The sequence below is a fragment of the Phaenicophaeus curvirostris genome, chromosome 11 (assembly GCF_032191515.1).
Source record: "Phaenicophaeus curvirostris isolate KB17595 chromosome 11, BPBGC_Pcur_1.0, whole genome shotgun sequence".
NCBI classification, from domain to species: domain Eukaryota; kingdom Metazoa; phylum Chordata; class Aves; order Cuculiformes; family Cuculidae; genus Phaenicophaeus; species Phaenicophaeus curvirostris.
The window spans coordinates 7611783-7637259 of NC_091402.1; the positions used below are offsets into that span (position 1 = coordinate 7611783).

Sequence of the window (25477 nt, forward strand, 5' to 3'; positions counted from 1 at the left end):
AAAGGCCATCTAGCCCAACCCTGGGACGTCTTCAGCTCAATCAGGTTGCTCAGAGCCCGTCTCACCCTGAGCTCAGTCTTGATGATCCAGTGGGTCCTTTCATAGAATCACCAGGTTGGAAGAGACCCACTGGATCATTGAGTCCAACCATTCCCACCAATATCTAAACCATGCCCCTCAGTACCTCATCCACCCGCATCTTAAACACCTCCAGGGAAGGCGAGTCAACCACCTCCCTGGGCAGCCTGTTCCAGTGCCCAATGACCCTTTCTGTGAAATATTTTTTCCTTATGCCGAGCCTGAACCCTGGTGGAGCTTGAGGCCATTCCCTCTTGTCCTGTTCCCTGTCACTTGGGAGAAGAGGCCAGCTCCCTCCTCTCCACAACCTCCTTTCAGGTAGTTGTAGAGAGCAATGAGGTCTCCCCTCAGCCTCCTCTTCTCCAGGCTAAACAACCCCAGCTCTCTCAGCTGTTCCTCATAAGGCCTGTTCTCCAGCCCCCTCACCAGCTTCGTTGCTCTTCTCTGGACTCGCTCCAGAGCCTCAACATCCTTCTTGTGGTGAGATCTAGTGATTTCCAACCTAGTGATTCAATGACTCTATGATTCTATTCCCCACCCAGCCTGTATTCGTGCCCTTGTTGAACTTCACAGGCCCGTTTCTGAAGTCATTAAGCAATAAGCAATTAACACACCGCGCCAACCAATGGGCGCCTCCCAGTCGCCCGCAGGCCGTGGCCCCGCCCCCTTTATCAGAGGCCCCGCCCCTTTGCCTTAGGCCCCGCCCCGAACGAGTCTCCGCCTCCCGGGCTGGGCGGGCGGTGGTGGCGCAGGCGCAGTAGGGAGCGGCGCCCACGTGACTGCGGCGCCCACGTGACCGCCTCTCGGGGGCACCAACATGGCTGCGCCCATGCACACGCTGGGGGCGCGGTGGCGACGGGGGCTCTAGAGCTGTTTCGAGGCAGGGAGGGCTGAGCCGCGCTGCCTTTCTGGCCCGCCGCCCCTGCATGGAGCCACGGGAGTCCTGGGCGGCCTTGGCGGTGAGTTCAGCAGCCGCCCCGGGTAGGGCTGTTGGTCTCCGGCTCTCCCAGGGCCGGCACCTGCTGCCGGCTGCGTGAAGCGCCCGCTTCGCTATTTCCCGCCCTAAAAGCTCTCCCAGCCTTGCAGGGGCATGGCTGTCATCCACAACATCCATGGGGTTTTGTTTAACCGTGTCCCTGGCGTTCATTTTGGTCCCCTCGGCACAAGAAAAACAGTGAGAGGAGAGGCTGGAGCACGTCCAGAGAAGGGCAGTTGAACTGCTGAAGTATTTGTAGCACAGGCATTATGAGAAGCAGCCGAGGGACGTGGGGCTGTTTAGCCTGGAGAAAAGGAGGCCGAGGGGAGACCTCATTGCCCTCTGCAGATCCCTGAAAGGAGGTTGCAGCAAGTCTGGTTTCTTCTCCCAAGACACAAGTGGTAGGACAAGAGGAAATGGCCTCAAGTTGCACCAGGGAGGGTTAGGCTGGATGTCAGGAAAAGCTCCTTCAATGAAAGGGTTGCCCAGCCTTGCAACAGGCTGCCCGGGGAAATTCTGGAGTCACCATCCCTGGAGAAATTTAAAAGACACATGCATGTTGTTTAGTGGTGGCAGTGCTGGTTTATAGTTGGACTTGATGACTGTAGGATTGTTAAGGTTAGAAAAGACCTCTAAGATCATCATGTCCAGCCATCAGCCCAACACCACCATGTCTACCAAACCATGTCCAGAAGTGCCACATATTAAAAATTTTCAGTGATCTTAACGGTCTCTTCCAACCTAAATGATTTTGTGAGGTTTAACCGGCTATGTCCAGCTCCTGGTAAAGGCCTTCCAGGTGTTTGACTAGTGGTAGCGTTACTGAAAGGTGGGGAGAAGATGACTTGGAGTTGCCTTATTATCTAAAAATCATTGCTGTTTTCTGCAGCTGGTGAAAGCACAGGGGTGTTGTTGCTTGCTGGCAGGTGTGCTCTTAGCTGCTTCCTGAATTTAAATGACATCTAAGATGCCAAACCGCGAAAACTAAAGAAGCAATTAGTTACTTGTGATTCCTGTTTTAACAGATGGGTAGATTAAATCTGATTACATCCGATCGATGTTATTTTGAGCAGATAAGGATTTTGATCAAAAATTGTGAAGAGAAATCGATGCATGCAAATTAGCTAAATTGATGGAAAGAGTAATTAACTTATTGATTAAAACTTTAATAGCAGACAGTGAACACCTCTTCGAGTCCTCTGATGGCTCTGAAAAGAAATCCAGCTGCATACGTGTGATTTGTTTTCAGACAGAGTTTAAAATCTGTGCAGCTGTCTCTCTTATGGTGCTCTGTGTGAGGCAGACCTCAAACTATGTTTTCTATTCTGAATAACAGTGCATCTGAATAATATTCCATAATGGATTCATGTGAACTATTGATATTTTACTTTTTGCAAATAAGTGTTTCTGTTTATTTCGGTCTCCTCCTGCTGTTTTTAACAAGTAATTCTTTTCTTGTTATCACATCAGCCATGTCCTGGGGAAATTTAAAAAAAAGTCATCTAGAAACACAGAGAATGGAAAAAGATTGAGCTTTAGTTGATACTATTTTATCAGGGTTTGATTTTAAGAATTGCTTTGGATAAAAACTTTCCCTTTTTCCTTACAACTTTGAAAACCTATTTATTTAATATGGTATTTCTTCCTATAGGCTTTTGTCAGCTAAAGAAAATAAAGCAGTTTTACTTTAGGCTTTGTCCAACCATGGAAATGGGGGATAACACTTCAAATGAAGAATGGTAGAAAAATGTGAATGTGCTTTCTAGTGATGCTCATGGGGGAGCAGAATTGCTTTTCTTAATACCACGCAACTTCTAGAGGTGCTGGTCATTCTGTGCTGTGGCATTGGCTGTCTTGCTTTTATGTGTGGTGGCTAAGTGTTGCATTGCTTTGTTTGTACCATTCAAAACACCTCTGGTGTATGCACACTGCAGTTACTCACAGAAGCACCACAGCTTCACCCCTGTGATTATTAATGCACTTTACTCCATGGTTTTGTCTTGAAGGCTGGTGGAGTTGCTGGTGTCTGTGTTGACCTGATCCTTTTTCCCCTGGATACCATTAAAACAAGATTGCAGAGTCCTCAAGGATTTAGGAAGGCTGGTGGTTTTCGTGGCATCTATGCTGGTGTTCCTTCCACTGCTATAGGATCCTTTCCAAATGGTAAATTGTTTTTTGGATTTTGCTTTGTCTTCTTTAAGCAGAGACTTGGGAAGTATAGGACATTCATGTCTCTGGCTCCTTCTGCGTGGGACTGTGAGGATTCTGCCAGTCTGTGTCCAGCCGTGAAAAGCAGTTTCAAGAATTGTACAATATTGAGCAAACAGTTTAAGCAAGCCTGGAATGAATACTGTTGCACGTTTACTTTGCAAAGCAACCCTTTGTAAGCTTTCCTGAATGTGTCTTATAGCCTGTCCTTACATATAGAGGCACCCTAAAACATTTCCATGTGCCAAAGAGGGCTTGAGTCTTCCTTGTCATGGATGCTTTTGTCATTACCCACTCTTTCACAGCATTGGAAGTGAATCGAAGTTCTAAGTGCTTGAGTACTGGAGGCCTTTGAGCTAATTCCCCTGGGGATGCTATGATCATCTTTTTCTCCCTGGAAACAACTGCAACACTTAAAATGAGAAGACATCAGTAGTACTTTTGAAACTGAAGCTTTAAAAAAGTAAATGCTTCCTGCAGAGAAAAGGCATCTAAAATTCCCAATGCCTTTGTCCATTTTATCTTTGTAGGGAGGGGTAAAAAGGCAGTGAGTTATGCTGTCAGTAGTAAATGTTAGCAGAACTTTGCTGACAAATCCACTGACACCTTCAGATGTTTGATGCCCTTCATAAGATGATATAAAAAAATTCAGTTCTTCGTCTTGTCTGCTCTGTTATCTCCTTTTGAGGTGATAAGCATCTTTTGATTAGCAGAAGGCAATTCACGTAGCCCTTCTTTACAATTAAAATCCATTTCCCTGCAAGACATGTCATTTTTTTCCAAGATTTACATCTTCAAAATCTGAACTGTGGTTTTATCTTTCCAACATATGACTGAGAACTGAAATTATCTTTAGGAGAAGGAGAAAGCCTTAAGGTGCAAGTGCCTTTGTAGTGACTTGCAGTGAATAAACACAGCTTGTGTTGTTATGCTGAGTTTAGTTTTGTTTGTTTCTTGTTCACTGAACAGGACTTCTGTGAATTCTTCAGAAGCTTAGAAGAATTTTTTAATGGAGCTAAAGTGCAAAATGTTAAACTGACAATAGCTAGGAAGAAGTTATTAAGAACTGCTGCTGAAACAGTTTTGCACATTGCAGGGTAGCAGGCAGGGAGGAAGGACCTTGATGGGTTTGAGGTGTTGTTTTTTCTTTTAGATTAATAAACTGATTTGTTTTGGTGGGTTTTTTAATTTCCTCACCCCAAAATAAAGAACATCCATGCAAGTCAACCAAATGACCTCCTCTCTACCCTTCAGATCTATGAATATGGAATTTACCAGTTTTTTCAAAACCTGATAGACATTCATGACTAATTAACACATCTTTCCTTATCTCATTACTAAATATGCCCTGAAGTCCTGACACCTTTCATATTTAATAGGAGGCTTGCCAGTGGTAGCCAGGAATATGAACTTCTGAGAGAATTATTCCATGGATTGTGTTGATATTGTTGTACTGTTTGGGGCAAAAATATCCTGTTTTCAACTGCAGTTGTAGAATAATAAGTGACAGAATCTACCTCTATTTTTCTGTGATGGTGGAATGGTTAAAGGTCTGCATGTATTCTTGAATTTCAGCTGCTGCATTTTTTATCACCTATGAGAATGTGAAATCCATGCTGCACCATGGCTCTGCATCCTACTTGACGCCAGCAACACACATGGTGGCTGCCTCCCTTGGGGAAGTGGTAAGAAAAAAGTTCATATTGTGTGTCTGTGGGAGGATAGGAAACCGTGCAATCGTGAAAACTCAGGTTTGGTGTCATATCATGCTTTGTTGAGCATTGACAATATTTGTACTGGTGACACTTCTTACAAAAATATTACTTTTTCCTTAATTAAGTTTTGGCACTTGTAAGGATGGTTTCAAAGTGAATAGATGAATTAGTGACAGTTCTTAGTAGGCCTGTTGGGTCGTCTTGCTAAATCAGTAGGTATTTGAAGTGTGCATTGTTCCAAAACAGTAATACACCCTCACCTTGTAGCAGTTGTGTGTCAGCGTTAGCATTCAAAGAAGGCATTTACAGCCACTCAGCTTGATGTGGGGTAGTCCTGGAAATTATTTTAAAAATAGCCATAAGAGAACGATGTTACATGTAAAGTAGGCAGGTGCCATCACCTGAAACCCATGCACCTTGATGACGGAAGAAAATACGGGACAACACACACCGATCAATGTGATCCAAGTGAAGCCGTTTTATTTAGGGTTCGTTCTGCTTTTATAAACTTGTTTAACTTTAGCCCGCCTTCAACAGTTACCTTCCTAATTTGCATAACACAACAGAGTCGTTGTAACCTTTTATAACCTTGAGGACCCTGGCTATGGCTTCCTAGCTCCTCCCAGCCACAGTGCTTGGGTTGCTCATTGTGTGTTGCTACCCAACAATTCCCCCGTTTTCTTTTTGAGCAACCAAGCACTACAATACTGGCAATCAAGATAAACAATCCTTGCTTTAAGGCTCCAACAAGCCACTTCCTTGACTTGTGACACAGCTTCAAGAGCTGCAACTCCTGGGGCTAATAAACCGGCAAAAACATTTTCCTCAAAACCCCAAAACCGAAAAATTTTTCCTCAAAACTCCAAAAACATCTTGTAACCTTGGTGTAAACAACGTTAACTTTCCCAAATAACAAGGTCCACCAATTGGTTTGCTGGGTATTCCGTTTTATGCTCTGTCACCACAGATTAGAAAATATCCGGGTGGAAGAGCCTTTTCAGAACCGTTATTCCAAATTCCCTTTTCTGTCAAAAGACCACCCCAGTTTCTTCTTCCGATGTGAGGTCCTCTTGCTCCGTCGTCTTCCTTTCTTTCCAGGGCTTGATCCACTTTTGTGGCACCCAGCGAGGTCCAGTATCTGTTAGGACACAAGCATAACCTCTTCCTGTCATTTTCAGTTCAACAGGTCCTTTCCATTCACCTGAGTCCCAGTCTTTGTATTGTACCTTAATACCTTGCTGGTCCTGGTTATTCAATCCTGATTCTAGTGATCGATGATGAATTACAATTGGAGGGCTATTCCTAGTTCCAGTAAGGCGCAAAAAATTTAACACATAAGTCGTTTTTGCAATTCTTTCACTAGGGGGCAGTACATCTCCTCCCCCTTTTTGTTTTTGCAAAAGGGACTTCAAGGTTGCATGAGAACGCTCAATGATTGCCTGACCCGTTGGAGAATGTGGGATACCCGTGTTATGACGGATTCCCCATTGAACACAAAAATGTTTAAATTTTTGAGAGACATAAGCTGGCCCATTGTCTGTTTTTATCATTTGAGGTATCCCTAATGCCATTATAGCAGCATACATGTGTTTAATTACGTGTTTTGCAGATCCCCCGGTCTGTGCCGTGGCCCATATGGCCATAGAAAAAGTATCTACTGAGACATGCACATATTTCAATCGCCCAAACTCTGGAATATGGGTCACATCCATTTGCCATAATTGTAAGGCTTGAAGCCCTCTGGGGTTTATTCCAAATCCTAATCCCATACCTTGTTTTTGACAATCTGGACAAGAATTGGTTATACCTTGTGCATCAGAGAGAGGAATATTAAATTGTCATGTAAGTACTTTAGCACTTTGGTGAAAAAATTCGTGCTTGCAAAAAGAGATTTGTTCGGGGATCATTCCAAACTGCAGCAACAAAGCGATCGGCACGATTATTCCCAATTGCCAGGCCAAAATTAGGTTGATGGCTTCGTATATGAGTAATAAAATACTTATGCTCTCGTTGCTCCAACAGGTTACAACAATTGTAACAATAAGGCATATAAAACTGCATTTTTAACTTCTTTTATCATAGCCCTTTCTATTCTACAAACAGTACCTACAACATATAATGAATCAGAAACTATATTAATAGGCTGTGATGTATATTGTTGAAATACCCAAACCACTGCTTGTAGCTCCATAGTTTGTAGTGAATCACCTGGATGTGTAAATATTAACTTCTGGTTCCATTGCCCTCGGTTTTGCCAGGTGATAGCAGCCCTACCAGATTTCTTTCCTGCATCTGTAAAAAATGTAATGCCTTTCACTGGCGTTTCAGATCGCATCGGTATCTGTTCAAAGGTTTGGTTTTGTATCAAAGGAATCAATTTGCTAATCGGGTATGTGTTGTTGATTTCTCCCATAAAATCTGCTAATGCAATCCCAATAGGTTCTGAATGTTCCATAAGCCAATCCAAATATCCCTTATTAATTGGCAGGTAAATTCGTGAAGGTTCAGTCCCAGACAATTCCAAACATCTTTTCCTGCCCTTCATAATCGATTGACCAAACAGCTCAAGTCTAGTGGTTATAGTATTTTTCGGTTGATACGGTAAAAATATCCATTCTATGATTTGAAACTTTTGTTCTGTCTATCCCAAAAGGCCAAAGGATGTTTTTGATCTTGACCAGAGTTAACAATACTAGCTCCAAAGGCTTATCTGCCACATGACGAGTTACATTAGCTTTTAAAATTTTTTCTATGATTTTGTCCAGCTGCCCATCAGTGGTCGCTCCCCAAAATTTGATACCAATCCTGTCCCCATTTGAGACAACACGTCTTGTCCTAATAACGCTCTGCTGAGGGAGAAAGTAGCCAATAAATCCCCGTTTGTTTTTTGTGAGCAGTGCAAAGTAAGCCCAGTGGCTGCTTTTTGGCTAGGCTAACGATAGCTCCACTGGTTTTCTCAGCCTGGGGGGGCTGGTCCTCTTTCCAACAGGCGCTATGGTAGCAGCTATTACTCCCTTTGTCCAAGGGGTTACAGGCATTTTCTTTTCTCGAATGGGGGGGCAGCTTTTGTCTGGGGGCTGCCGCTTTTTTGCCAACCAATGTAGGTCAGATAGGGGCAAGCTAGGCATTAAATATCGGGGAAACCCCTCTCCTATTCCAGGAATAGGGATTTCAATATTATCATTCTGCTCCCAAAATCTATTTCCTCTACCCCAGCAGAATCCTGCTTGAATCACAAAGCACAGTGCTCCCTCAAGCTCCTGCAATCCAGCCAGCTCCCTTAGGACACATGCATTTGCTTTCCCTACAGGAGAGGTTTCAGACTTCTCCCCCTTATCAATAACAATTGGGGGCTGGAGTTTGAAATCAGGATCTGCATCAAGAGCAAGATCAGGTTCTGCCACCACGTCATTAATAATGATCAGGGGCTGGAGTTCGGGATCAGAATCGGGAATAGGATCCGATTTCATCAACCCCTCCGCCCCAAAACAATGAGCCTCATGCCGCGAACTAGAAAAACCCGTCTGACAACACCCCTCACTGCCGTTAGAAAGCGGCGATGTGATGCCTTCTGTTTCACCAACAGGACCCGCTCGAGCCACCTGCTCGGACTCTGGGGCTGCATCCAACGGACTGTAAGGTCCCTCAAGTTCTTGCCTAGAAACTCTAATCCTGTCCTCTCCCTCATAAGCAACCTCTGTTTCAAACGGGGGTCGGAGCTCAGGGGCACGATGAGGCCGCACCCTCTCAGCCCAACAATCAGTGGCCGCTTCCTGATCACACAAATGCTCCCAAGCTTGATAGAAGGCAAGGCGCTGAGATGGGGATAACGTTAACATAACTAATTGCCGAATATCTGCAGGACAAAGGGTATGACCCGTAAATATAAAATCTAATAAACCCCGTGTAAATGGTGATTGCAAACCATATTGTGTACAAGCAGCCTTGACTTCTTTTAGTAATTTCCAATCGAATGGTTCCCATTCACTCGCTCCTGTCTGTGTATTTAACAATACAGGATACGCTTCCACAGTTACCCCTTCTAGAACCGCGTCCCTAATTACCCCCTGCCAACGCGCTCCCGGTCCCCGCCACCTGGTCCCCCCAGTCCCGGTATCAAACCCCATCGGTGGTAGAGCCGGTGCCGTCGGGTCAGGCCGTGGCTGCATTCCTGGGTAGTCGGGTGGAGGTGGTTCGGGTGGAGGGCTCTCCTTTTCCTGGCGAAGTCGAATTTCTTCCAGCTTTGCCATCAATTTATCAAATTCTTGTCTGAAATTGGAGCACTCACGAGAGGGGGACACCAGACGTTCAGAGTCCTCACTAAACGAATCCTCTAAGGAATTAATTGAAGGACTTTCTGGAGGAGGACGCCAAGGAAGACCTTCATCTTCGGTAGCCTGAACCTCCTCATGTTCTTCCACTGGGGGAAATGGAGGAGAAGGCCAATCTTTGAAAGGTGGTGGCGGTGGTGCCTGTGTGGGTAAATTACTCTCACGGAACGATAAGGCAGATGCAAATGAACCACCACTGTTCTCTTGATTCCTATGCATAGCAGCATAAGCCGATGCCACAACTTCTCGCTCGACTTTCATATCACACAATGTCTCTTTAACTAACCGCCAAAGAGTAAGATACTGCCAAAGGCTCTTATTTCCTTTCGAGCATTCATCAAACAGTCTTTGTCCCATTCTCTCCCAAGTTTCTTCTTCGAATAGGGCAGTGGTCGTTGTTACAACGCCGCTTTTATAAGCCCATGTTAACATAGACTGCATCGCAGCTTTTTCGTAAGTAATTCCTCTCATTGAGAGCATATGTTGGAGGAGCTTCTGCGCAGATTCTATCCGAGCCTTGTCCTCGGAAGAAAGCGCCTGCCCCATCTCCTCCCCGACCGCTCGCCTGGCCAGTGGCGAGTTTCCTCAATTCCTTAAGCTGCGCAGCTCTGCCAAATTTTTTCCCGAGTGCCGGGGACAGCACTCACCTACGGCCGGCTTTTCCGTACCCCCTGCTCTGCGTCTTCAGTCGTTCAAGGCAACTTCGGCAGGCCATCTGAGGGTCCCTGTTCGGGCGCCATTTGACGGAAGAAAATACGGGACAACACACACCGATCAATGTGATCCAAGTGAAGCCGTTTTATTTAGGGTTCGTTCTGCTTTTATAAACTTGTTTAACTTTAGCCCGCCTTCAACAGTTACCTTCCTAATTTGCATAACACAACAGAGTCGTTGTAACCTTTTATAACCTTGAGGACCCTGGCTATGGCTTCCTAGCTCCTCCCAGCCACAGTGCTTGGGTCGCTCATTGTGTGTTGCTACCCAACACCTTGATGATTAAGAACCAGTATTAACTGATTCTATATACTAATCTAATACTAATCTCCCTCTCCTTCTGCACTATTTAACCAAGTATTTATTGTATTTGTAGAAAGACTTTTCTAGTGGATGTACAACATGATGTGACTGGAAGGGGCAGCTGACTGCTGTGTAAGTCCCCTTACCAAACAATGTGTAATGCTTTCTTGATGAAACTTGTCTCAGTGGAAAATGTCATGGGTAACCTAATGAAGCTTTCTCCCTTAGGATGGGTATTTGTATGTTTTAGTGACAGCTTTTCACATGGTCTCTCTGATAGCCGTAGCCCTTATTTTAGTGTATTGGTTGGGTTATTGCAGGCTAAAGATATGTGAATAATGGAAATAATATCTATATACAAGCTTTTTGAAAGCACTTTCCTCTCACTTTTTGGTAAAGTTGCTGTGTTTGTTATGCATTAAATAGATTGCTTTGTTTCTAGCAGGTTCTAGAGCTGCAAGTAATGCCTGCCTTTGCCTAGATTCGTAGAATACCCAGAATAATTGGGACCAGTTTCTGTTGAATGCTTTAGGTGATCAGTAAGAAAGGTCACAAGAGAAGCCTCTCTTGATGCCCAGGTTGCCCTTACCTTGTTAACAGCATGGACTTTGCAGAAATTAATTGTGTGTGTATGTGTGGGCCAGTGGTTGGTTTGTTTGTTTTATATTGTAAGTTACAAATGAAATAGCACTAACCTATTGAATTTAAGTAAGAAATTACCTCTTGCCCTCATTACTTTCCAGTCTTGTGCAAATAACCTGTGGCAAGTTCTGAAAAATAAAGCTTCTTGATCTGATCAAACAGTGACTATTCCCCTGTGGTCCAGACACAGACATTGTCTATGGGTAAATACCGAAGGCACTTTACCCACAGGCTGCATCCTAGAAGCTTGTATATCATGTTGTTAAAAACTGTTTCTGAGGTTGTTTGCAAACAAAAAGAGCCAGGTTGCTGTGGGTTAGCTGAATGAAATAAATTCTAGGTTCAGCAAAATCCTTCTTTCCCCAGATGCTCCTCTCACTTTTGACTGCAGAGTTGATGCGGTGCCTTGGTGGTGTTTGGGGCTGGGTGTTACTCTGTAAACTAACAGCACCGCTCACCACCTTCCTGCTGTTGTCACACTGGGTGTCTCCTGGCACTGCAGTGATGAAATCGCTGTTCATCCACAGGTTTGAGGGAGGGGAAATGTGCTCTATGAAACTAACTTTTCTGTCTCCTTTTACAATTTAAGCTTAGCCCATGATGTGGGGCAGGGAAATGTATTGTATCTGTGATTCCATAGTCTACTTTTATTAGTTGGTTTTTTTCATCTCTTGTGACACTGGCTTCTTTCTCTCCATTTTTATATTTTTATATTCCTTGTGGAGGCTTAGCTTACTTGTAGATTGGTCCCAAACTGCTGGGAGTGCAGAAGGGTCTGTGCTGTTTTACCTTACCACCAGGTGCCTTGCTGTTACAGCAGCCCAGCCCAGCTACTTCATACCACCAGGTTGGAAAAGCTCAGCTCACCCCGCTCTCTGTTTTCAGCTTTGATTCCCAAGTAATTTTTATTTTTCTGTGGAAAAGATACTGGTTTGATTGAATGGGACTTAGCTAGGGAATTTAATTTAACATACCAAGCACATGAAGATAGGTGAATGCAGCACCTATTGACCACTCTGGTAGTGGTTATAGGCAGGAGTAGCTAGAAGGGCAATAGATTTAGGGTTGGGTAGGATATGTTTGTGTTGCTGCTTCAGGTGGATTCTCTTTGATATTGATTAGAACCTATGCTGTTAGGTTACGGCTTCTAAGTGAAGGCAATGCATACAGCTTATTTCCATGGAAATGCTTCCTGATTTCTAGCAGCCTTTACAGAGGTTCTTCACCAAGGCAATGCATAGCCCTTAAATTCCTTGCTTGCCTGTTACAGAGCTAGCAGATTCAAGAGGTGTGTTAAGCTTCTCGCATGCTGTTTCAGAATAAAGTAAAATGATGATTGGGCTGGTGAAACGGTGCCAGTGCTCTGTGATAAAATCTACTGAAAATAAAGGTCTTTTCTTTTGTGAGTGGGTTATTTACAGCACACTACTTCTGCCTGTGAGGTTTCTGTGAGAAAACTATAACTGGGTATTTTAATCATTAGCAGCCAAAGAACAGTTGGCTGCAGGTGACTCCGTGCACAATTACAGAACCTGTTGCCTGTATTTTTCAAGGTGGTCTGTGCTCTTGTGACCCTTACAGCTCAAGCACTTTCTGCTTTCATTTCCAGGCTGACAAATGGCGATGCAGCATAGTTAAATATGTTTCTCAGGGCTGTCTCTTGCTTGGTTCTTGCTACTCTAAGGCCAGAGAAAAATATAGTGATAGCCATTGAAATGGCAATCTGACTTTATAGTGTGGAAACTGTGATGTTGTAACAGCCATAATTCAGCTAATAAGATTCTGCGTTTTTCTAGCATTTCTTCTTGTCTTGGTGTGATGGGAGCTCTAAGCTGTAAAATAATTGAAGTAGGGATTTAGAGATTTGCTACAACAAACCTGTACTAAAAATAGCACGAAGCAAGATCTTCTCACATTTGTTTTATAAAAAGTCTTAGCCAGTCAATAGAAATATATAAACTATTCCAAATTGCATCAGGGTGAAAGTTATAATTATGTTTTATTGATTAGTCATTAAGTTTTAGTCAGGGTGTAACCATTGGGACCATTTTGTCAGTATTTTCTTAATACCTACTTCTCCCCTTTGTACACTTTAATAATTGTGATCATATAAATTGCTTTTAAATGTGAAATAATAAGACAAAGACTCTGTCATGTTAGGATTCCCAAGACATCTCTTTGCATTTCCAAGCTGCCTTTTTACAAAATGGAGAAATTAAGATTTAGAGCAAGAAACGGATGTTGGATTTCTAGGCTTGCTGCTCCTTCAGTGGTGAGTGTAAATGAGTCAGCTACCTTTTTGTGTGTCAATAAAATATGAGTATGTGCTAAGCTTAAAGGTATGCTGACTAATTTGTGTTTTGAATGTGATCCAGTCAAAATACTAAAATAGATAAAGAGGAAAAAAGGCAAAGGTTGCATCAGTAGGGGAGAAATGGGTCAAATGGGAGCTGTTAGTATTTACAGCAGCCACCCTTCTGTATTGTTTGCAGCCTGCGTAGCTGCATGGGAAACATCTCTTGGAACTGGTTTGGTTTAATTTCCCAGTTCCAGGCTAGGGGGCGCAAAACTGAGCAGTAAAAAAGCAGTGGCTGTAGTGTGTGGGGGTTTTTTTTTCCCTTTTGGGCAGGAGGAACAGAAGGCTGATCTCATCTCCCAGAGTGAGATAAAGAGAAGTGAATACAAAATCTGACCCTGTTAAACATAATTATTTTTTCCTTTAACTGAATCTTGCTGGATAGGGACTCTGAATATCCCATAATACATGAAAAATTAACGAAGACGCAGCCAAAACTCTAGAGGGCGGATGCATGGTATATCATCTCATCAAGAAAAAAGAAGGCTGAAGAATACATGAGTTACCTGAAGGGGTGGAACTCTTATTGTACCACTGTGAAGTTTGGAGATAGCAAACACACTTATTGCATCCAGGGCTGTGGAATTTTTCATCTTGACTCTACATTGCCCTGTATGTTTAGTCTGCCTGTATCTTTGCAGTGAGCTGCCAAATGTGCTTGGAAAACATGAAATCATAGGGAGTGGAAAGGAAAACCAGATGTTCTAAAATTTTACTTTTAATATTCTAAAGTGATTTAAGTAACTCTGCAAAGGAGCAGTGCTTTTAACCTCCTAGTGCCCATGTTAAATGGTAACCAGGTGTGTCTTGCAGATCCAGAGTTAATTGTACAGCTGCAGAGTGATTTGCACAGAATTTTTAAGGTCCGTTCAATATGACAATGTATACTATTAATTACAAGAAATTTTGACAGAGAGAAGTCCCCCTCTGGGCCTTCATCAGCCTCCTGCAAACATGGGTTTATGGGACAAGTTTAAGATTGTCCCAGTTTGACTGATGAGGTTTCCTTCATGAGTGCCAAAATGGTTGTATTCAGTGCAGCTAATTTTATGTCCTGCTGACTTTTCCATGGAGGTGAGAATATAGTCGTTTGGAAGGTGTTCATAAAGCTAGCTGACAATGGCCTTTTCCATCTAATGTTTAGGTATTGTTATGGTTACGATCTGAGCTTTGCAAGATATTTAGTGAAATTTTTGTGCTGTTCCTTTTCAATATCAGGTTCACTCTTCTCTTTCTGACCTTTTCTTTTATTTTGATTGACTATTTTTGATGTCTTTTTTTTTCCTACTCTGTAGGAAAGCAAGTCTATCTTACTTCAATTTCAATTGTGAGAGAAAGTGTGTGGGAGGATTGAGGACCAGGATGGGAGGTAAAGGTCCTGTTTTTTGGCAGCTAGCAGTAATGATCTACTCGGGAAGCAGATTCCCAGCTGAAGTTATTGGGCTGCTTTTGTCCTTGTGTAGGTTTGCAGAGTAGTAAATGAAATAGCAGTGGAAACATGCTCAAGAGTGCAATAGCTAAAACATGGAAACACAGGTGGATGTTCATTTCACTGCCTCATCTTGATTTGAATTAGTAGGTGAGTGGTGTGACATTGTCACCACATGGCTCCACAGGGCAAGATGAGGACACATATTTGAAAGTGAATTTCCAAGCTTACTTGCATATTGCCACTTAAGATACTTTTATGATAAGGGCGAAGTGTGTGGTTCATCTGTGATTAGCATCTGACCGTCAGTATTAATAGCTTGGGAATTTTTTTATCTTCTGTTGTGATGTGTCAAGTAGGAAAGCTTCTTAATGCAGGAATCATCTTTCTAGGGAATTCAGACAGCTTTCTCTACTAGTCTGAACTTGTTTCTTAGAAGAAGCAAGCCCAAATGCAAGCAAGTTTAAAGTTTACAAATCATGGTTCTGTAGAATAACATTTCGAATGTGCTTTTAGTTCAAATAAAGAAGTGCATGTTTTTATTACTTTAGGCTTAGTCATTTTTCTTGTGGGGGTGTGGGGGAGCATTTTGGACATGACAGGACATCATGTTGTCTGTCTGTCCACAAATTGGCCTCTCTTTCCCTCTGCCCTCGCAGCTTCTTTTAGAAGAGTTAACTAGTTTCAGTTTAATAGAAGAACAGCAATCTCCACAGTGTATTGGTATGAATTCCATGAGAGAGAGTGACGAGGTCAGAGAAGAAAGTTGCTATTAATGCCTGTTCTGAGGAAAAGGCAGAAGCACGCGTCAAACAAATCCACAGGGTAATATGAAAGAATCTCCAGCAGGAAAATTGGTTAGGGCTTTGCAGCATTGTAAGCCCTAGAAGATCATCTTGTAGGAGTCCAATCTAACGGAGATGAAACAGCCGCTCACATCAGACATGGAGTTACGATTTTAGCTATCTGAAACTCCAAAACTTGCATGTTGGAAGATGTGACTTTTCAGTTCAATGGGCAAGTTGGGACACTCTAGGGAGAGTTGTTTCTAACTCAACAATTGCCTGCTGCAACAGAAAGGTGATTTAACACTTACTGTGTCTAGACTTTTGGCTAATGGCTTTGAATTTTTAACTATGCCTTTTCCAAGGACTGAGCTAAGAAATGGACAAAGGTAATTAAAAACAAAAAGCTGCATTTTCTGCTTTGCATCCTACCTCCTTTCCACCAATTTAGTATGGGCTGGCAGATCATGGTGTTCAGAGCAGTATTCAAAGTCTGAGAGCAATCAAAGTTCGATGGAACCTTTTCTGCAGTGTTTAAGCTTTTTTTTTTTGCTGCTTTTATTGATCACTGCTTGTCATTTTGGGTGTGACTCTCTTGTGCTGTGCATATCTGGATGGAAAAAGACAGTGGTAAGGGGAATGTGCTGACCCTGGCAAGATGAGCAATGGTGGGGAGTGCAGCAACATAGGTGGTCTTTTGAATTAATCATGGATTTTGAAGTATTCATGAATTAATCTAGGTGAGGTAAAGTCTGTACTACAGATGCTGCAGGATTTTTGCCAAAACCTTGTGCCAGAAGCATAGCTGAAAGGTGGTTGGAAGATGGTTGTGAAGGTGAGGCTGCTACCATTAAGAGCTACTAGAGAAGGAGCATAGTTAGGGTGGATGGAAACTCAAATTAGAGCTGCAGCTGGAAATTGCTTGTAAATAAAGATGAATGGAGGCACGAATCCACAAACGTTGCCAACAAATTCATCATGCAATTAAAGGCTGAAACAGCAAATTAAGAACTGTCAAATATCTAACCAGCCACCCATGCTCATCATCTCTTGTATGCACCGTGTTAACTGCATGCATTACTTTGTCTTCATCAGCTGTCTTTTCTAGATTGCTGTGTTATGTACTCAGTTCAGGGCTTGGAGGATGTGCTACTTTGCAGTATAGAGTAGAAGCTTCATGACTGTCATTTCTTTTTCTTTTTTCAATCCTAGGGATGATATTCAGTTGGTTTAGAAATGTTTATAGCTCAGTGTGTCTATAGAGGAAAGCTAATTTGGGTTAAAGAATATAAGTGAGAAATAAATAATTTAAAAGTATTTCCTGATAGGTTTCCTGGTTTGCAATGTGTTTTGCTGGAGTCGGCTTTGGAAATGTCTGAGATAGTTTAAGGTAAGTTTATTCCAAAATTAGGTTCCGTGTAGGGTTTGTTAGGAATAACTATTTCTGAATAACTCCATATGTGGACAAGCCCATAATTCTTTAAGTGAAAAGGCTGTAAGAAAGAGTAAGGGATCAATTAAAGGAAAATACTTGATAAAATACAATGTAGTTGAAATTTCCATGTTCTGGGCCAATGTAACCCCAGGAGACTGAGGAAATTGTAAAATACTCGTCATCTTTCAACAGGAGACTTAATGTGTTTTCAGAAAATACTGCCTGTGTTCTCTTGCCTGGAATCTCATTAACATTTGTCCTCCTGTAACACAGCCTGACTCCACTTGGCTCCTTGGAAATGGTTTTATGCTGGATGGGATGCACCATGCTACTTTTGCTGAAATAACAGTTTGGCTGGTGGATGTGATGAATTTCTTAGGCCTTTTAAAATAAGTTTAACAGACTCAGTGGTGGAAGAGTTGCTAGGATAGATTGGATCATGCAAACAATTTTGTAGGTTGAATTAAGGGGCTATTCTTCTTCAGCTTCAAGGCTTTCTGTCTTTAAATGTGGTAGTAATTTGTGATTTGAGCATCAACCAGGATTTTTGAAAAGCTGCTCGGCTGTCTGATTTTTTTTCCACTTGTGTGTAAACCAACTGCTTGCAACTGTACAGAGGAACTTTAAAATCTGTGAGATGCTTAGTCTGCGCTGGAGTACAAGAGATGTGCATAACAGCAGGCCACTTTTGGTAGGTTTTAGGTTTAGATTTAAAAAGGAAACAAAACTCTACACTAGTTAAACTCTGAAAGACCAATTTACTTATGCAAAGTGCAGAAACTTTCAAAACATCTACAGTCAGAAGAATTTCTGTAAAGAAGTATTTAGTGTAAGCTTTGTCAAAGACTTCCCTATTCTTTTTCTGTTAACTGATATAATTGTGGTAACATTTCTTCCTTGCTGTGAAGAGAGCTCAGCTCATGTTTCCACTGTTTGAGGACAAAACTTTTCCAAGGTGCACCTGACACAGTTGATGGAGAGGTAGGCAGGGAGCCTACAGCAAAAGTTGCACGGCATGTGGTATAGCAGGTGAAGAGGCACATGTGGGGATGGAAATCAAAGAGGGACAGAAGTGATGGATGAGGATCCAGCTGAGGACTTCAGGCAGCTGGGTTGAAAAGATGTTGCTCTGGAGCAGGATGTGGGGAGTTCTGAAAAGCAATAATAAGGAGCTGACTTGGAGTTGACAATGACAGGATGAAATGGCACTGCAAAACAGCTCTGCCATTTCCAGGTGGAGTCATCTAAGGTAGAAACATGGAGGAAGTTGAAAATGTTTGTGTAAAAGCTCTAGTTTTCCAAGTGCTTGTGGGATTTGGTGCCTCTGAGTGGTCTCATCTCTGAAAGAGTGTATTTTTTAAGCTCTGAAGAGTGCTGAGATCTGAGGGATCTTGCTGGGTGAAATTGCTCTTTGAAGAATGTTTCCTGCCAGCATACAGGGGAGCTGCAGTTAAATTAATGAAGGCTCTGTTGTGTCAGTCAGGAAGAGATGGGACAAAGAGCTTGGCATTGTCTAAAGCTTCCCATCCAGAGCCTATTAGTCAAAACTTGTTCTCTCCATGGGGTTTAAATTGGAAGTGGAGTCACCTGTTCAAGACCCCAGCTGCTTTGCACAGGACTGAATTTAACTATGCTGGAAGGGGCTGTGGGTGCTGTGCTTTAGTGCAAGAGGGCAAAATAAGATTAGCATATTCTGAGATCTTGTTTTGAAGATGAACACATCTCCTTCTGGGGCTGGAACTTAAAGCAGAAAATGATGGTGGACAGTACACATAACAGGCAGTTCCTGTCCCCTCTGGATTTCCTCATTAAATAGGTGTTAACACTTCAATTCTCCAGTTGTGCTTCAGCAGGCAGCACAACCTGCTGGCAGGCAAGCACGCGTGGAAGGACTTGTTCACAACTTGAGGTATGATCCACAGCAAATTAGACCACAGGCTTATATTTTTGTTCTATCTTGGGCAAAAGTGCAGCAGTTATTTAGATGAAGGTGTATTGGTGTTTGAACTGTTAAAGGTCTGAGATTGCAACAGTTCAGGCTTCTCTGTTCAAAGACAATATGAATCCAAATGCGAATTTCATGTTTCTCCACTTTTCCGTTAATTTTCCTGGTGGTGGAAAGGGGTCAGCAGTTCAACTTCTGTCTACAGATATGTCTTATGGTTTTTGCACCCCCCTACTATCTAACATTCCTAATCCAAGAGTTGTGACAAGTTTAGGAACAATTATTTGGAGGATAAGATACTTAGCTAATTACATAATATTGCATTGAAAAAGTTGATTTTTTTTTTGCTTATGTTGGGAAGGGGGATTGCAGAGAGATCTGAGAAACCAAACAAACGTAGAAAGTCTGGAGCGATATGGGAAGCTGCAGTGCTGAATTCAGTATTTGCTGAGAGCCACTGACTTGAACAAGGAGGGAAAATTTCCCTCCTTTTTCAGGATCGAAATGAAATCAGTGCAATTTAAGATCTCTTAATTTTAGGCTCAGCTATTATTTTAATCATTCAGTTATCTGAGGAATGGAAACGGGCGTTTTTCTTGTTTCATATGAAAAATAGTAACTTTCTAATTACAAGAGAGCATCTAATATAGAAATTTAGATGCTCAGATTGTCATATTAACCTATTTTGGGAAGCAGATTTTATGTTTTTTTAAATAGTATAAATACCTGAACAAAAAAGCAATAGTAAACCAAACCTGAGTTATAAGGCCACTTTTGACTGTTGGAGTATGGCCAGGGCTAATGCGGAGTGCACTAAAAAATACCCAGCCAACCAAACAACAAACCCAAACACTCCACAACATCAAAACTATCTTTATTGCTGCTTCTCTTTGAATGGAGTTTTAGAGTTGCTCTGCTTTTTTTGCTCTTTCTATGTTATGTTGGAGCCTGCAATCCTTCTGACCTTCAGAGCTGGGGGGAGAGATTAGGATTTTGTTGCCAGATTGACTTCAGCCTAAACATAGAATCACAGAATCATAGAATCACCAGGTTGGAAGAGACCCACCGGATCATCGAGTCCAACCATTTCTATCAATCACTAAACCATGTCCCTTAGCACCTCATCCACCCGTGCCTTAAACACCTCCAGGGAAGGTGACTCAACCACCTCCCTGGGCAGCCTCTGCCAGTGCCCAATGACCCTTTCTGTGAAAAATTTTTTCCTAATGTCCAGCCTAAACCTCCCCTGGCGGAGCTTGAGGCCATTCCCTCTTGTCCTGTCCCCTGTCACTTGGGAGAAGAGGCCAGCACCCTCCTCTCTACAACCTCCTTTCAGGTAGTTATAGAGAGCAATGAGGTCTCCCCTCAGCCTCCTCTTCTCCAGGCTAAACATCTCCAGCTCTCTCAGCCGTTCCTCATAAGGCCTGTCCTCCAGCCCCTTCACCAGCTTTGTTGCTCTTCTCTGGACTCGCTCCAGAGCCTCAACATCCTTCTTGTGGTGAGGGGCCCAGAACCGAACACAGGATTCGAGGAGCGGTCTCACCAGTGCCGAGTACAGAGGGAGAATAACCTCCCTGGACCTGCTGGTCACGCCGTTTCTGATCCAAGCCAAGATGCCATTGGCCTTCTTGGCCACCTGGGCCACTGCTGGCTCATGTTCAGTCGCTGTCAACCAACACCCCCAGGTCCCTCTCCTCCAGGCAGCTTTCTAGACAGACTTCTCCTAGTCTGTAGCTGCACAGGGTTGTTGTGCCCCAGGTGCAGGACCCGGCATTTGACCTTGTTAAACCTCATGCCATTGGACTCAGCCCAGCGGTCCAGCCTGTTCAGATCCCTTTGCAGAGCCTCCCTTCCCTCCAGCAGATCCACACTTCCACCCAGCTTAGTGTTGTCCACAAACTTGCTAAGGGTGCACTCGATGCCTTCATCCAGGTCATTGATGAAGACATTGAACAGGGCTGGACCCAGCACTGAGCCCTGGGGAACCCCACTTGTCACTGGCCTCCAGCTGGATTTCACACCATTTCCCACCACTCTCTGGGCCCGGCCATCCAACCAGTTTTCCACCCAGGAGAGTGTGCGCCTGTCTAGGCCAGAGGCTGACAGTTTCCAAAGCAGAATGCTGTGAGAAACTGTGTCAAAGGCTTTACTGAAGTCCAGGAAGATACATCCACAGCCTTTCCCTCATCCAGCAGCCGAGTCACTTTGTCATAGAAGGTGATCAGGTTAGTTTGGCAAGACCTGCCTTTTGTGAACGCATGTCATATGGGTTATGACTTATGACATGTCGTAAGTCATAGCCTCTTTGTTGTAATTCTTGTGCAGCAGCTTTTTCTCCCAAATGGGTTTGTGATGCTCTTGCACAGGTTTTGTGAAGTTTAGTTTAAAGCCTCTCATGTCTGGGTACAAAGTGGTACAGTGTCATTAATTATATTCTTGTTTGATTAACAATAAACTTATGCAAATGACGTTTAAAGATAACTCTCCCCAGGTATGTTCCTTTAGTTCTGTAGTAAGTATTAGATTTTATTTATATGGTGAACATCAATTAAAGCTTCCCAGCCTACTCAGACAGCTAAAATCATTAAAACTAACCTTCTGCTTAGGAAATCTACAATTAGAATCCTTTAGAAAGACAGTGTTCTAAAGGGCTTAAAGCTGCAACACAGAGGAGTTTTCTGGAGCTCACTGCATGTTTCTGTATCCATTTACCAAAGCAAGCTTAGATTTCCAAGTCAGAGACTTGCATGGAGTCACTGAGCATTTGGTTCCTAAACTGCAAGCCACTAAAGTATTCCAGAATAGTTCTCTGTGAGCCCACTCTGCTCCTGCTTTGTAGCAGAATAGCTGGCTAATTACAAAGTGGAAAAAAAAATTGGTCTTGATTCTCACTCAGTCCCAGGTTAGTGCAGAGAACAGATGACCTTGTTAGCCAGGAGCACATCACGTGCCACCATCTTAACAGAATGGGCTTCTAGTCTTTGCCCTTCAGCAGCCTGCCTTAAAAGCATGGGTCATATCTGTCTTTTATTAAATGCTCGCACTGTATAGTGTGGGAGCTTTGAAGAGTGTGAGTGAGATCCTCAGCTGTTCAAGGTGCATGCCAGGCTGCAGAAGGTAATGCTTTCTAAAGCTGCTCTCCTTAGAGGTACAAAGCCATGAATAACAGGGTACCAGCTGCATTTCCAGTTCTGAGAAAAATCTGCCCTCCATCATCCCAATTTAAATAAGCCCTTAATAGCAGCTTTAACACCTGCTCTGTCCTCTTTCAAATGTTTCTGATACATCTCCTGCACAGATCTGCCTGCAAGGTTAGTGGTCAAACAGTATGTATAGGTGCCTGAAAACAAGTGCACGTGTTCTTTTCAATTATGTGCCCAGTGTTATTGTCCATGGAAAAATGCTCAGTAGCCTTGTGCTGATGAGCTAGATGAGTACTACCTAATTTTTTAACAGCTGCTCCAGCTTTTAGTAGGATTAGCCCCTGTGCAGAAGTCAGTGATTTGAGTTAATGTGTTTTAAATAAATCTAGGTGAGTGTGCAAAAGGCTTTAAGCAGGTCCCTGGTGCTGTTTGCAACAGATCTTATTTTCTGTTAGCTTCAGCCATGTAGGAACAGGTTGCAGATATACTGAAACAAACCGTTTAGATCTTTATATATATATATATATATATAAAAGAGGCTTTGTGTTGACTTTAAGTCACTTTTGAGACTTTAATTGCACTGGTCATTCTCCATTAGCAGTTGAGATATCAGTCAGAACAATCAGGGAAGTCTGGTTCCAACACAAATCCAACCAGGAGATGGCAGCGTTGATGCGTTCAAGGAATATCTAAAAGTTAAAATGCTTTTCCCTGAACTTACAGAGGGAAAACATTACCTTCACTTAATTGCAAGATACTCTGACTAGCAATACATGATTAATGTTAACAAAGTAGTCCTATTTTTAGCTTTTGTCCCTAAATGGCTAATGCATGTCAGTAAATTAAAAATGCAATTAGGTCTGCGTCTAAATACTGGAGTCACTGTTTGACCTGGTAGGGATTTAAGACAAGGATTTTGGAATTCCAAACGGTTTTGTTCAGTAGCGGTTATAGTATGAAAAGGCTTGAAAGATAATAGATGCTAATAATGTCATTTTTGCATAGCTGCTCCGTAAACTAATTAAAAGCTTTGCTTGTGGCTGTAGGATTGGGTTTTTCTAAACCTTAAATCTAGAAATCCTTGAGCCTTTGTTTCAGTGTTATTGTCTCCCTGTCCCTGTGGTATGTATACACATGTATGGTCATGGGGGAGAGAGGCTAAAAACGGGAGAACTCTCACCAGACCTGGTAAGTAAGTAGTGAGTGTGTAGGGCAGCATTCATTTTTCTGCTGAATTGGGTTTGTGGGATCTTGATTCTGTCTTTCTGCTCCCATCAAAACACAGAAATAACTCCCGACTCCAGAGCTTGCCTGGAAAAATGAGCATGGCCAAGGGCCCGCTGCTGTACCCCCTGCACGGCTGGCTGTGCGGATGTTCCATAGAGAGTTTGTTCACCCCAGGATCATCTCCAGAACTGTGAGGATGCACAAGGAATGGCCCTAGTTTGGCAGGCTGTATTGTGTTTTGTGGCAGCAACAGGCTGCATCTTGTGAACAGCCAAGAGATTAAAAAGCAATTCTTTCCTGTGATCTTGGTGATTAGGGAGGTGAATGGGCTCCCACTGTGCAAGGTCAGTTATTGTCTGCCTTCCAGGTCTGTTTAGCTAGTAGCTGATGTCAGTAAAAGCAGCCACACAGGTTTTTCACCCTTGCTTATGCACTGTGCTTATTGCTTTCAGATGTTTGAAATTTTAAGTATGAATTCTCTTGGTGCAGTGTTATACTGGCAGTGCTTGAACATATTTAGCTAAGAAAGCAAACCGTGGAGATGTGCCTTGTTCTTTTCACTCTGCAGCGTTACCTGGAAGGTGCTGGGATGATTAAGATCTGAGCATCATAGAGTTGAGATTTTTCTGCACCCATCTGTCCCAGGTTGTTACTTTTCTTAGCCTTGTGAGCTAGTAAGATAGGTGTGAACTTAATCTTGCATACTTCCCTTTAGAGACTCGTGTTTCACTGGCATCAGAAGGCTGCTCAGATTGTTACTGATGGTAAGATACATACATAGAAACTAATAAGGTAACATGTCTTAAGTTCAGGTGCACAGTGAAAATGTCACTGTTCAATCTGATGTTGGCAATTGCAGCTTGTGGGTTTTTTTCAGTCCCAGAAGTGCCCTATGGAGCCAATCTGACAGCGCAGCCTGGGTGGCACAAACCTTTATTATTTCCTTTCATAACAGCACAGTGTAATCACTGTTTTTGTTCTTGTGCAGCCACAGATTCCCTTGTAGGTGCAAATTCAAATGGGAGAAACATCAAAGTTAATTTGAAATGAAATGCACCCCAAGCAGTCCCAGGGAAACTGAGACATTACTTTGTAGCTATCCGTCTCCTGCCAAAACTGCAGCACCCCAGATGTCAAGAAGCCACCCTGCACTCTTTGTCTGGTCTTGTTTGACTAGATTGTTTTCATCCAAGCCTTTTTACAGCTTTCCTCCTGCCTCCATATTTTTAAGGAATAAAAAGTTAATATAAGGACATGGAGTGTTATGAAGCATGAAGTTCTATAAATATTTATGCTGAAGTATCAAAAAAACTTGACAGTTCTTATTTTCTTGACAGATTGGGGTCACTTGTTATTTTTGACCCTGAGAATTGAAGAGCACAAGGAGTTAGATCTGTTTGTAATGACTTTTGGATATTGTTGTCTGGTAAACTTGTAGGAATGTAACAGGATAATGGACTTTTTCTTCGTCTCTTTGTGAAAATGGAACTTAAACCTTGTACTGTTACCCAGAAACGACCACTCACATTACTCTCTCTCTGCAATTGGGCAGTGAATTCCTGAACTTAAACTCTCTTTGGCATATGTGGCATTCTGGATTAGCAGCTTCGTTTGCCACTTCAGATGGACAGTTTTCACCTAGGTTGCTTTTGACTTGAAGTACTTGTTGATCACCTTTTCATCTAGGGACCAGGTTCATTGCAGTGCGTTCTGAGCCCAGCACGCCATGCGACTGAGTGAGGCCAAAAACCTGGCAAAGGTCTTTCCAGTGTTTTGCCACCAGTCCCAGTTTGCTTTAAGTATCTCCGTGGTCAGCTGAAGACAAGCTCTTCTTAAAAGTTTAAATGCTAACAAACAGACATTTTCTAGAGAGATGAGAGGCTTGTAAAGCTCTGATACTTCATGATCCTCCTCCCTCAAAGTTGTATGCACGCAAGCTTAAATCCTGCCTGAAGATGTGAATGTTTTAAAGCCAGGTCTGGCTTTTTCAGAAAAGCTGGAACTTTGTGGTGGCGGCCACAGTATTACATACAGCTGCAGGGGCCTTTCTTACCTAGTAAATTATTTGTGTAAGGAAGAATCAATCTGATGTTTCACCTCAAATGAAATTCAGTGTGTGTTTTAAGGTAAACCTTGAAAATATTGCATGCATCTAACGCTAACCAGAGTGTGTCTTGCTGTCAGTCACTA

At 42.8% G+C, this 25477-nt stretch overlaps 1 protein-coding gene across 2 annotated transcripts in view; it reads left to right on the forward strand.

Annotated features, from left to right (window-relative positions):
• The first annotated feature begins 867 nt into the window (after positions 1 to 867).
• Positions 868 to 25477, forward strand: part of SLC25A26 (solute carrier family 25 member 26) — a 94249-nt gene continuing 69639 nt past the window's right edge. Inside the window, exons 1-3 of one of the 2 annotated variants that reach the window (XM_069866287.1) lie at positions 868 to 1037; positions 3061 to 3217; positions 4838 to 4947. In XM_069866287.1, coding sequence (XP_069722388.1) covers positions 1005 to 1037; positions 3061 to 3217; positions 4838 to 4947 — 300 coding nt within the window. In that variant the 5' untranslated portion in view covers positions 868 to 1004. The remainder of the gene's footprint in view (positions 1038 to 3060; positions 3218 to 4837; positions 4948 to 25477) is intronic. The other variant, XM_069866286.1, reaches the window with a different exon arrangement.